The 13,241-nt window shown below is 37.8% G+C and overlaps 1 protein-coding gene across 4 annotated transcripts in view; it reads left to right on the top strand.

The window, feature by feature from the left end:
• The window catches only part of LOC127444101 (ubiquitin carboxyl-terminal hydrolase CYLD-like), a 39,523-nt gene extending 31,187 nt beyond the window's left edge, over nt 1-8,336 (top strand). For all 4 annotated transcript variants that reach the window (XM_051703293.1, XM_051703300.1, XM_051703307.1 and 1 more), the window contains 10 exons: nt 320-485; nt 1,423-1,564; nt 1,930-2,052; nt 2,220-2,311; nt 2,887-2,953; nt 3,770-3,902; nt 4,254-4,362; nt 4,563-4,681; nt 4,997-5,213; nt 5,412-8,336. In XM_051703293.1, the coding sequence (XP_051559253.1) occupies nt 320-485; nt 1,423-1,564; nt 1,930-2,052; nt 2,220-2,311; nt 2,887-2,953; nt 3,770-3,902; nt 4,254-4,362; nt 4,563-4,681; nt 4,997-5,213; nt 5,412-5,596 (1,353 nt within the window). In that variant the 3' untranslated portion in view covers nt 5,597-8,336. The remainder of the gene's footprint in view (nt 1-319; nt 486-1,422; nt 1,565-1,929; nt 2,053-2,219; nt 2,312-2,886; nt 2,954-3,769; nt 3,903-4,253; nt 4,363-4,562; nt 4,682-4,996; nt 5,214-5,411) is intronic.
• The last annotated feature ends 4,905 nt before the right edge of the window (nt 8,337-13,241 follow it).

Raw genomic sequence — 13,241 nt, 5'->3', positions numbered from 1 at the left:
CCAAATACTCCTTCAGCTGCCATTGATCGAACAAACAGTCACACCCAAAACTCATGGCATTGGTTGAGTATGAGTTGCTGTGTTGGGCTGATTAGGGTGCTCAACAAACAGAACAATATTTTTATAGTGCCAAAGATAGACAGTTTTTGAGGAAATCGACCTTGTAATGACTTACTTATAATTCTCTCTGCGTGCTAAGCTGGGATAGGAGAAAGGCTTTTAACATTGAAAAAGTTACACACTTCAGTTTTAAAGAAAATATAGCAATAAATATTATAATAAAAACATTCTGTGTATGTTTATTTATGTATGTATTCAGGAGGAGGAGTGTGTGGGCTGCACTGATGGCACATTTAAAGGGATACGTTATTTCACATGTCCACCTAAGAAAGCTCTGTTCGTCAAACTGAAATGCTGCAGACCTGACTCACGATTCCCATCCTTACATCATTCACCCAACCCCATAGAACGATGCAACTCTATAGGTAAGGTCTAGAATCATTTGTTTGTCGATGCCTCTTTGTTTGGCTTTGTTAATTATCCAATGAAATGCAGACATTTTTAAGAATGACTAAAGTGTCCAAATACTTTCTGGGGACACTGTAAATTAATTAAGGATCACTTTGAGGTATTACTTGTATGAAAGTTTATTATTATTTTTATCATGCAGGGTGAGTTTCAGTGTTGAATTTGCCCTAAATAAGTGTCAGAGAGAACCCACTGTGAACCAGAGACCCTGTTTACACCTTTAAATACAGGTGTACCTTCATTGACTATGAAGGTAGTCAAAAACGCATGTGACCACATCACATTTGAGGTGTAAATGCAAATCTGTCCTGAAGCATCCCAGACAGCAGCCAAGCACCACCCACTCACCTGTCAATTAACCGATGTGTTAGAAAAATAGTTTTAAACTTTGCCAGTTATGTTCGGCTTTAAAAGGAAATAACCATCTGATCGGACAATTTGAAGAAGTGCATACATATGCATGCACAGAACTTCTTCAGTGTGTCTGATATCAACATGCAGTGACACAGATGAGGATCTGAAGTGCAGTTAATGCAGGTCTTCCACTAAAATAACTGAGAATTCTGCTCGAAATGTCTAGTTTGTGCATGTATTCAAGTACATCTTTGAAAGTCACTGCATTACTGCATTATCATCATGAGGGATGTATGAAGTCATGAAATCAGAGACCCCTTCCTCGAAATTTGAACACAAGAGTTCACAGGATTCGCATTTGAGATGCATGTTAATACCAGATGTAAACGGTGATCTCTCGCCTGACCACTTGTGATCGGATAAGCCGAAATGCGTCTAAACCATGTGTAAACAGGACTAGATAGTATTCAGAGAGGCGCAATACATTTTTATTGATATGTCTCATCAATATATCAATATCTATGTGTGTGTTTGCTTTAGCATTTGGGGGTTACCTGAGTGAAGTAGTTAATGAGAACACTCCTCCTCGGACGGAGAATGATGGCTTGGAGGTGATGGTGGGAAAGAAGAAAGGAATTCAAGGACATTATAACTCCTGCTATCTGGACTCCACTCTATTTTGGTGAGCACACAAACACACACACATTGATTCTCACAAAAATACACTTAAAAGGTATCACTTCATCACAGACACTGCATACTCACAATTTCTGGCAGAAGCACACAGTGACTATTTATCTCCATGATATCTAAACAGAGTTCAAAGTGGATTTGACATTTATTTGTGTATCATGATTATGGATATGGTTGTCATGGAACTGTTATGCTCTTGTCAAGTTTGTAGTTGAGTGCAGATAAGGGGTGGAGCAGTACATTAGTTTGAAATTAGTTTGATGCATAGATCTTTTCTTAAGATTACAAGATTACAACCTAATTCTTAAATAATGTTACATTTGATACATTTACTGTTCTATCTCTCTCTGTCAGTCTTTTCTCTTTTAGTTCTGTGTTGGATACGGTGCTCCTGAGGCCCAGATCTAAGACCGATGTGGAATATTACAAAGAGACACAAGAGTTGCTGCGCACAGAAATTGTCAACCCACTGCGGATGTGAGTAACATGCATTTATATTGCACATTATTTGAATGCTTCGTCTCTATTAGCAAACTCAAATGACTTGTAAACATTGTACTATATGAAAAATTTATTTTACCAATTCTCTGTGACAGACTTGGTTATAGTCTTTTATTACACTCTCTCTGTGTTTGGGGTGTTAGACATGGGTATGTGTGTGCCACTAAAATCATGAAACTTAGGAGGATATTGGAGAAAGTTGAGGCGGCGTCAGGATTCACTTCAGAAGAGAAGGGTGAGATGGATTTCATTGTGTTTCATTATGAGGTCACTGTAGAAGAAATGTAATAATGAGGAACTACTGCCCTCTGTAGGCACAAATATACAGTAAGCAGATAAACAATGTGTATAAGTGTTTAAAAATGATTTTAAAGCAAAGCTATAGTCAGGTGTTCGCTATATTCATATTCATTTAATATTGGGGAACAGCGCATATGGTTACAGCATTCACTATTAGAGGTGCATCAACATCATATTTTACAGGTGATTTTGATATTTTTACTGGTCAAAACACAGTACTCATGAAAAAAAAATGTTTTTGTTTTTTTTGTTTTGGAAAGTAATGTTGTCAACGATACAATACAGCTGCATAACAACGCTAAACCTTTCCTGTTGTTGTTGGGTGAGCACTTGTTTAAGATATGTGAAAGATTTAACCAGATCTAATAAAATTCTCTAAACAGAGAGGAAAATTCTAGTTCTTAGATTTGAGAACATTCTATCGCTTTAGAAAATGTATTTATGAGCCTGATGCAGAGTAGTACTCTTAAGTGAGTATAATTGAATTAAATCTGTTCTCTCCCCACTTAGATCCTGAGGAATTCCTTAACATCCTGTTTCATCACATCCTGAGAGTTGACCCACTTCTCAAACTACGGTGTGCCTCACACCCTTTAAATCGATGCTAGAATCAGAATATACAAGAACATTAAGTTCAATGTATTAAAAGAACCATGAAATATTTTCCCTCTCTTTGTACAGGACAATTCAAAAGCCTTATACTGGTTAAGATAAACATTAAATGTTATACAGTATCTGTGCCCATATCGTCAGTATCTGCCAATATTAGTATTTCTTTTTAAATTGTATCGCATTGATTAGGTCAATATTAGAAGCAGATAATATTAGGGCTTTTTTCCAACTCAAAAAAGCACGTTTTAAAATGTACTTAACAATTGTCCATCTCCTCAACTTTACATTTATAATGTTTTGATTCCTGATGTTATTTGAAGCATATAAAAAAAATTCGGTAACAGGTCACATTTGTTAATATTAGTAAATGCATTAGGTATCATGAACTAACGATGAAAATGATATTTATTACAGCATTTATTAATCTTGTTAATGTTAGTTAATGCGTTCTTAGTTTATAGTTCATTAACTAATGTTAACATATATAACTTTTGATTTTAAAATGATTGTTAATTCACGTTAACTAATTTTGTTAACTAATGTTAACAAATAGAACTTTATTGTAAAGTGTTACCAATTTTATTATTATTATTTTTATTTTTTTTTTCAGAAATGAATGGGTGACAAAATAGGCAAAACAACATAGAATATATTGTCAGCCACTATATAGCTATCAGCCATAATATAACAATGACAATAATCTGCCATCACTGTCGACCAAAATGTCTATATTGGTGCCTCACTGCAGAGGACAAAAGTAGTCTAATGTGTTTTGATGCAGGTCTGCAGGGCAGAAGGTGCAGGACTGTTACTTCTATCAAATCTTTATGGATAAGAAAGATAAAGTGCTGGTGCCAACCAGCCAGCAGCTACTAGAATGGTCCTTCATCAACAGTGACCTCAAATTTGCAGAGGTACAAGGCATGCACTGTATTTTTGTGAACCACAGAAACAGTAGATATGCCACTTGCAGTAACAATCTGAATTGAAAGCACATTCTTTTCATTTAGGCCTATATTAATTTATTTTAATTTGTCTGTAAAGCATTTTGAGGCATTACTTGTATTAAAGTTTTTTTTAATTATTATTATTTTCATTATAATACTGCAGTATAAGTTTCAGTGTTAAATTTCCCTCAAATAAGCAAATAGACCAAATACAGAATCAAAGAGAAGACACAATCAGAGGAAAACACTTCCAAATATTGTTGGTCAATGTGGTGTTGGGTCTAGTGGATGATAATGCTATTGTCTGTTTGTTTCCAGGCACCCTCTTGCCTTATAATCCAGATGCCTCGCTTTGGGAAGGAATTTAAGATGTTTAATAAGATCTTTCCTTCTCTGGAGCTTGACATCACAGATCTGTTAGATGACAGTGAGTCATGTCAATAATTCTGTGGATTTGCATTGTTAGTAGACTAAAATTTACCACATACCAAAATGTATCATATTTTGTGTGTGATTTACTGAGCTAATTTTATGGAGGTAATAACTTTAAAGCATTCTTATAGCTTGCTCTGTCCCAATGTGAAAAACAAATAGTATAACAAGTGTGTGTGTGTGCGTGTGTGTCAGCCCCCAGAGAATGTCGGATATGTGGTAGTTTAGCTCTTTATGAGTGCAGAGAGTGCTATGAAGATGGCGACATCACACCGGGAAAGATTAAACAGTTCTGTGAAAAGTGCAATACACAGGTAAGACAGACAAATGCAAACACAAGCATACCTTTCGCTTGGCTGTATAAAAATTCAAACTTGTCTGCAATATGTCTTATATCCAGTAGATGGAGACTCATTCAAATGAATCAAAGGCCAGCTCAAATGCCTTTACCTAAGAGTAGACAGCTATAACAGTTCATTACATTAGTTAAATATACATTAATGTGCATATTTAATTTGTGCATAATTGTGTGTACATGCATTTTGTATATTTTGTGTACTGACATGCTTCTGTGCACGTTCTTATGTTTGTGTGTAACCATGCATATGTTTCACTTCCTGGACCGTCAGGTACATATGCACACACGACGTAAGGCTCATCGGTATGTTAAGTTATCTGTACCTAAAGAGCTGCAGGAGTCAGCATGGAGACAGGGTTCTTACCCTCACCAGCAGATGGAGCTATTTGCCGTGCTCTGCATTGAAACAAGCCACTATGTCGCCTTCGTCAAATACGGATCTGCAGACTCTGCCTGGCTCTTCTTCGACAGTATGGCTGACCGTGATGGTACAGAGGACTTTTAAACCATTTTTCCTTTAATGTGATAAAAATTAATCTCTTGCTCCATAATAATAGCAAATTAATAAAAATAACAACAGCAAATTCTCCTTTTTACAATTGACTCATATTGTTCTTTACAGAAATTTTATTTCAGAAACACATTTTTTTCCTAACTTTTTGTTTGTTCTGTTTTTCTGGTTACAGGTGGCCAGAATGGGTTTAACATTCCACAGGTGTCCCCATGCCCAGAAGTAGGGGCCTACCTGAAGATGACCCCTGAGGAGCTTCATGCGCTGGACCCCAAGAACATCCAGGGCTTTGCCCGCAGACTTCTCTGTGATGCTTATATGTGCATGTACCAGAGTCCTACTATGAGCCTCTATAAATAGAGAGAGAGAAATAAAGAAAGAAGGACAGAAATGTAGAAAAGTAAAGAGGGGGAATGGCAGAGATTGGGAGAGATGACAGAAAGAAGGAACAGAGGAAAGTATGCAAGCAAGGGGCTGTGGTACAGGAAAGTGTGATGGTGCCCCGGAAAACACACACCGACGCACCCTTGTGATCGAACAAACCACATACAGCCTCTCCAGTCATCTCATCCTCTCTTCTGCATTTCTCTGTACATACTACAGGGTAAATACGTGCATGAGAGCGAGGGAGACTTCAAGAAAACAAAAGGAAAAAAAAGCCTATTTGCACTGTGTGGGAGCGTATGTGTTTGTTGAAATGTTGTTTTCTCTTCTTTGTGCTGTCTTTGGCTGAACTCAAACTCTTGAGTGTGTCTCACTCCTGTAATGTTGTTTGAGCATGGAGAGAATCCGCTTAAGAATCCACACTTTTTCCAGCCCTCAGGCATATCGCGGACACTCACTCGTTTGATTGCTTCATATTCTCTAGCTATCACCAGAACTGACCCCTCTAAACACCAACATATTCTCCCCTTGTAAATGAAGCTGTGGATGAATGACCTTACCTTCTGTCTGAACACCTCCACTCTTGTCCACCAACTCATCCAATGCAATGCAGCATCCAGCCTTATTTATCTTGCAGACGCATTGTGTGTCTAGTCCCTGTTTTTTTGCCTTTAAATTTTGCTGGTGTGTTCACATACAGCAGAGCCCTTGACTGCCATGCACTGGTCACATGTCACAGATCAAGACCGAATAATGAGACAGTGATTGAAAAAAGCACACACATATTTTTGGAATACAGTTTGTTTTGTCTTTTTTCCACATTATGAATATGATTGATCTTTGTCTTGTTGAAACAGGAACTATAACTGAAGTATTGGCTTTCCCATAACTTGGTTTATATAAATATTGAGATTGTTATTTTAAATTATTGCAATAATAATAACAGAAGTTCCTTATGCTCCTGATGTCTTAAACAGTTAGGGTGTGCATAAAAAATCTATTTAATTACAGATACAGGTCAAAACTTGAAAGATAAAATAATATAAAGTGTTATGATATTCCAGAAGTTAAAGTTTTCCAGTCAAGGACACGTTAAAAGAGCTATGATTAAAGGAATATTCCGTATTTTAATACAGGTTAAACTCAATCGACAGCAATTGTGGTATAATGTTGAATTCCACAAAAGAATATTCCACAAAATAATATAATGTTGAATTCCACAAAAGAATATTTTTAACTCGTCCACCGTTTATTTAAAAATCATGGTTACAGTCAGTCATTTTTATTTGTATAGCGCCTTTCACAACACGCATCGTTTCAGTGCAGCTTTACAGAAAATCATGCATTAACAGAAAATTAAACTAATATCTATAATGTCTTAGAGTCATCATTGTGTAGTTTGATTAAAATACGATTTTGAACTGTTTAAAAATAAGTAATTAAATAATAATTGCATTTATAACACCAATGAGCAAGCCGAAGGCGACTGTGGCAAGGAACACAAAACTCCAGAAGATGCTGGTTAATGGAGAAAAATAACCTTGGCAGAAACCAGGCTCACTGTGGGAGCCAGTTCCCCTCTGGCTAAACAACATGAATATAATGCCAATATAACTTAATTATGTATAGTGCAAGTCATGGTTTAAAATGATTAAACTAAGTGTTAAGGGTAAGTGTTTAAACAAAGATTTTGTATGAACTGTAAGATTAATGACGAATGTCTTTGAAGTCCATCCTGGATTAACTGCAGAAGTTCACATAGATGCACTGTCCTTGTACAGTCCTTGAGGCACTTACAATGGAAGTAAATGGGGCCAGTCTTTAAACATTCAAATACACACTGTGTATAGCCACAAGATGTAAACTTTATGTGTGTTAACATGATTTAAGTGTGATTCAACCTCTGTTCTATATGATTTTAGTGTGATAAAATCACTAAAAGGGTTTACATTGTTCTGTCATCGTGGCAACAAAGTTGTAATATTGAATATAACTTTACACTGATAAGGTTAGTAAGCCATTTTATCAATCCAAAATCTTCATAACCTGTATAATGTTTACGTCTTGTAGCTATTCTTTTGAAACAATGTGTATTTTAATGTTTACAGACTTGCCCCCATTCACTTCCACTGTAAGTGCCTTCCTGTAAATGGGATTTTTGCTTATTTCTAAATAAATGAAGGACAAGTTGAAAATATATATATTTGGTGGTAATCAGTCATATGCCACAAATGCTGTTGATTGAGCTTAACTTGTATTGAAAACAGTAATATTAAATGCCTTTTAAATGTATTGTTTGTACATGAAGTACTCTGGTCAGTGTTAAATTCAGAGGCTGACTCGGCAAGAGCTTGCTCATGCTATACTGCAGTGCCATTGGCTAATCCGCAGTAACACTGTCCATTGAGATACTGGCTTAATGTACAGTGCAGATGTTTGCTAAAGGTTAGTGGATTGTTTACACAGACCTGGTTTATACTAAAGAATTCTCTCAGAATTAGAAAATGTGTGATGTATTACTCAGCACATGTATTGGGATTGTTTTTTAATCTCTGCTGATGTAACTGTACACTATGGGAGAGATTCTCTGAGAGGCTGTAATGGGAGAATGGATGAAGACTGGTGTATCTGTATAAAATGAAGCCAGGTGGACTTTATTATCTCTGTGCTGTTCTCTTAAATGTTAACTAAATTAAAATGCCATATTAAAAAAGAACTGTGTGGTGATGGCTGCATTGCTTTTGATTCGAATGTGCATTCAAATGGGGGTTTTTTTCCCTTCATTTGTAGCTGTGAAGACAAGGATTTAGGCATGTTTCACGACAAGCAGGAGGAAGAGGATAGGGCTGTTTGTGTGTGAAGTGAATATTTACCTTGAAATGTTGACAGATCTGCCACCAAGCTGTGAGAATCTCTGTCTTCACGTGTCACAGAGACATGTGTTTAGATGTCCATAGCCTTTCAGTGTTGTCATAAGTCTGAGAGTGTTTGTGTGGGGATTTGTCCACTGCCAGCAGTGTTGCTTTCACCTGTCACCTGTGTGGATCTCATTAACATGGTGTCACGGCTGCAAATACACCAACACTGGACAGATAGGGCTGATCTATAGAGAAGGCTCAGCAGTTGGAGACACACCATATTAAGTCTTTGCCACAGCCCTGCACTGATGATCTCATTTGGTCACAGCCGTTACATGTTTGGTTTTTACCAGTGCAACGGATCATTTTCCGAAATTGTCCATATCACTGATCAGCCACAGTAAATCAGTTCATGTTTCTTCATAAATGTGACCACATGTTCATGTTTTTCACAAATATACATTGTATGTACTCCATCTTTAGAAACTCAAACACACACACTACTGCCACTTAGCCTTGTCGTTTCTTGTGCACTTCCAACCTGCAAACTGCACAACTGCCATGCCATTATTTGCCATCACAACAGCTGGTACACAATGCTCTCTTGTAGCTTTATGCTGTAACATATGTCTGCTGTATGCCACATGCTAATTTATCCTACGCTTGCGCTACCTGACCAGATGGAGAGCAGTATTGCCGTTCTCACCATTAGAGTATAGCCTCGTGGGTAAATCTCAAATAAAATCAAAGTACAGGTGCATCTCAATAAATTAGAATGTCGTGGAAAAGTTCATTTATTTCAGTAATTCAACTCAAATTGTGAAACTCGTGTATTAAATAAATTCATTGCACACAGACTGAAGTAGTTTAAGTCTTTGGTTCTTTTAATTGTGATGATTCTGGCTCACATTTAACAAAAACCCACCAATTCACTATCTCAAAAAATTAGAATACATCATAAGACCAATAAAAAAAAAACATTTTTAGTGAATTGTTGGCCTTCTGGAAAGTATGTTCATTTACTGTATATGTACTCAATACTTAGTAGGGGCTCCTTTTGCTTTAATTACTGCCTCAATTCGGCGTGGCATGGAGGTGATCAGTTTGTGGCACTGCTGAGGTGGTATGGAAGCCCAGGTTTCTTTGACAGTGGCCTTCAGCTCATCTGCATTTTTTGGTCTCTTGTTTCTCATCTTCCTCTTGACAATACCCCATAGATTCTCTATGGGGTTCAGGTCTGGTGAGTTTGCTGGCCAGTCAAGCACACCAACACCATGGTCATTTAACCAACTTTTGGTGCTTTTGGCAGTGTGGGCAGGTGCCAAATCCTGCTGGAAAATGAAATCAGCATCTTTAAAAAGCTGGTCAGCAGAAGGAAGCATGAAGTGCTCCAAAATTACTTGGTAAATGGGTGCAGTGACTTTGGTTTTCAAAAAACACAATGGACCAACACCAGCAGATGACATTGCACCCCAAATCATCACAGACTGTGGAAACTTAACACTGGACTTCAAGCAACTTGGGCTATGAGCTTCTCCACCCTTCCTCCAGACTCTAGGACCTTGGTTTCCAAATGAAATACAAAACTTGCTCTCATCTGAAAAGAGGACTTTGGACCACTGGGCAACAGTCCAGTTCTTCTTCTCCTTAGCCCAGGTAAGACGCCTCTGACGTTGTCTGTGGTTCAGGAGTGGCTTAACAAGAGGTATACGACAACTGTAGCCAAATTCCTTGACACGTCTGTGTGTGGTGGCTCTTGATGCCTTGACCCCAGCCTCAGTCCATTCCTTGTGAAGTTCACCCAAATTCTTGAATCGATTTTGCTTGACAATCCTCATAAGGCTGCGGTTCTCTCGGTTGGTTGTGCATCTTTTTCTTCCACACTTTTTCCTTCCACTCAACTTTCTGTTAACATGCTTGGATACAGCACTCTGTGAACAGCCAGCTTCTTTGGCAATGAATGTTTGTGGCTTACCCTCCTTGTGAAGGGTGTCAATGATTGTCTTCTGGACAACTGTCAGATCAGCAGTCTTCCCCATGATTGTGTAGCCTAGTGAACCAAACTGAGAGACCATTTTGAAGGCTCAGGAAACCTTTGCAGGTGTTTTGAGTTGATTAGCTGATTGGCATGTCACCATATTCTAATTTTTTGAGATAGTGAATTGGTGGGTTTTTGTTAAATGTGAGCCAAAATCATCACAATTAAAAGAACCAAAGACTTAAACTACTTCAGTCTGTGTGCATTGAATTTATTTAATACACGAGTTTCACAATTTGAGTTGAATTACTGAAATAAATGAACTTTTCCACGACATTCTAATTTATTGAGATGCACCTGTATATGGATTCTTTCTCTGTCTGGTTTGATTCTGATAAACAGAAGACCTACCGTTGTCAGAGGTTTACCTTAGAGCCTCCCAATGAGAGTTCAGGAATGTAACAATTAGTTCATTTTGTGTACTCTGGCTGTGTAGGATAACAAATTCATCATGCACAGAACAGCAATAGACCTTATTCCGACTAGCAACATATTTGATTTTAAAAGGGAAAAGGCTGTGAGTCATAGACTTGGAAACTCTTCTATGGAATGTATTGTATAGGCCGAAACATACTTCCCGCAAGTACGGGAACGCAGACGCGAGAGCTTGGCCAACGTATGGCCTACGTGTTGTCCCGTTGTACATACTTTACATGCGCTCTTGCGTTGCTCTGGTGGTTACAAACCTCACAACACAAGGGGGCGATAGAGTTTTTATTTATGTGCCACGAAGTGTATGATGTTGAAGGATGAGTGGAGGAAGAGGGGGGAGGTTGTGGCTGTGGTGATGGTTGCTTCTGGCCATCAGACTGTTTTTGGGTCTCTGGCTGTAGAGGAGTCTGTCGTTGAGGCACAGAGGGAGGGGGGATGTGGGCAGCGGTACTGGATAGTGTCTGACTTCGCTGACTATTTTCCTGATCTGTCTCCAACTGCTAGCACCACAAAGGCAAACATGACATATTTGAGGTGGATTAGTAATAAAGGCACAGTGATAACTTTTTAACTTTCTACCTAAAATACACAACTTTCATCATTTCATCAAATTGCTGCATCGCCATGATAGTTGTTGACTGAAAACAGAAAATCAACTGTTATGAATTAAGCGCTGACGCATTTCACTACGCAATGACGCGTGGAATCAAGCTTGCGTAGCGAGGTGCGTCTGCGTTCACGTACATACGTGAAGTATGTTTGGGCCTTATAAAGCTATAAAGTCCTACGTAAATCACATCTAATTTTCACAACTTGTGTTTTTTGTCTACTGAAATTTTCTTAAAGGCGGTACTGTATTTTCAATATTTCATCAGCTAATTGAGAAATGGCAAATTTAAACAAGGGTACAGCCCATTAAAGATAATGTAAATGTATCTTTCACAGTCTTCATTTTCATTCCTGTCAAAAATCAAATATGGTGCTACTCTAAATAAGGTATATAGTGATTTAAAGCAACTGAGCCATTGTCTTCAGCTTGATAAAAGATGAAGAATGATATAAATAAAGAAAAAGGGGCCCAAAAAGCCTTATAAACAATTATCACTGCATTTAGTGCTGTCCACTTATGATCAGATTGTCCAAAATGGATCGTAATGCTAGATGTAAAGGGCCCAGTATCTTTCACATTGTGATAACCCTTACAAAAAACAAAGAGTTTTGGCAAACTAGCCGCAAATTTGCCAAAAATGCAGATGTTTGCCAGAAGTTTGTAGCTCTTCAATGGTAGAGGTGAACCTGCAGCAAACCTTTGGCAACATTGGACAAGTTTCCACAAGTTTGCCGCAAAGCTCATTTGCATGTGAAAATAATCAAATTTGCCATTTGTAAGGGAAAACTCTACTCTCTGCTTATAAGGTACATGCCTGTTATCTGTGTACTTAAATATACAGACATTGGCTGTGATATGACAATTGTTTCCTGATTCACTATGGCTTGTTCTTCACCCATACTGTTCGTTGGTTGAAATTCACTCTTTGAGCTTATCCTTCTTAAGTTCCCAAGGGAAAACATCCACACATACCAGCGAGTGATAGAGTAAATGTTTAAACCTACTCAGACAACAGGAAAACAGTGATTTCCAGCAGTAAAGATGAAAGGGAATCTCGAGACAATTTAAAGGCAATCAGTACTAACCCAATATAAACCTAGAGAATCACTTTAACTTCGTCCTAACAGCAGCTTTTATTTGGCGTCTTCAAAGCTCAAAAGCTGGTGCAGGTAATGCTGAGATGATGACTGATGATAGCATTAATTATTCACCCCTTTCTAAAGGATCACTTTGATTAAGAGTCTCATCTCCAGTTCTTAATGACCAACTTGATGTCTGTGATCAAACTTAGATCAAACTTTATCTGGTTGTCATTTGTTTTAGTTATAAAACATAGTCTTCACTAATATAGAGAGTTTAGATAATATAGAGTTAAGTTTGTGAAGAAATGTGTGTGTGAGATAGAAGATACACATTTCATTGTGTGCGTTTCATTTAATACTTGTTACTGTGTATCTGTGCAGTCATTAATGAGTTGTGTAGAAGATGCTGCTGTTAGCTCTGAATAACAGGTGTTGCAGAACTGCATATGCAGTGTGCATATGTAAAATATTTAACCTTAAAACAGGCAGCACTGAGCATAGATACAGTCCCACATACATACACACACACACACACACACACACACAAACAGACACACTGGCATGTTTAAGGTGCCAAAAGCAGTTAGCATCAGAGTGTGAC

Source organism: Myxocyprinus asiaticus, chromosome 1 (genome assembly GCF_019703515.2).
Source record: "Myxocyprinus asiaticus isolate MX2 ecotype Aquarium Trade chromosome 1, UBuf_Myxa_2, whole genome shotgun sequence".
Lineage (NCBI taxonomy): Eukaryota > Metazoa > Chordata > Actinopteri > Cypriniformes > Catostomidae > Myxocyprinus > Myxocyprinus asiaticus.
Note: the sequence above shows the minus strand (reverse complement) of the source record. Positions and strands in the feature narration are given on the sequence as shown.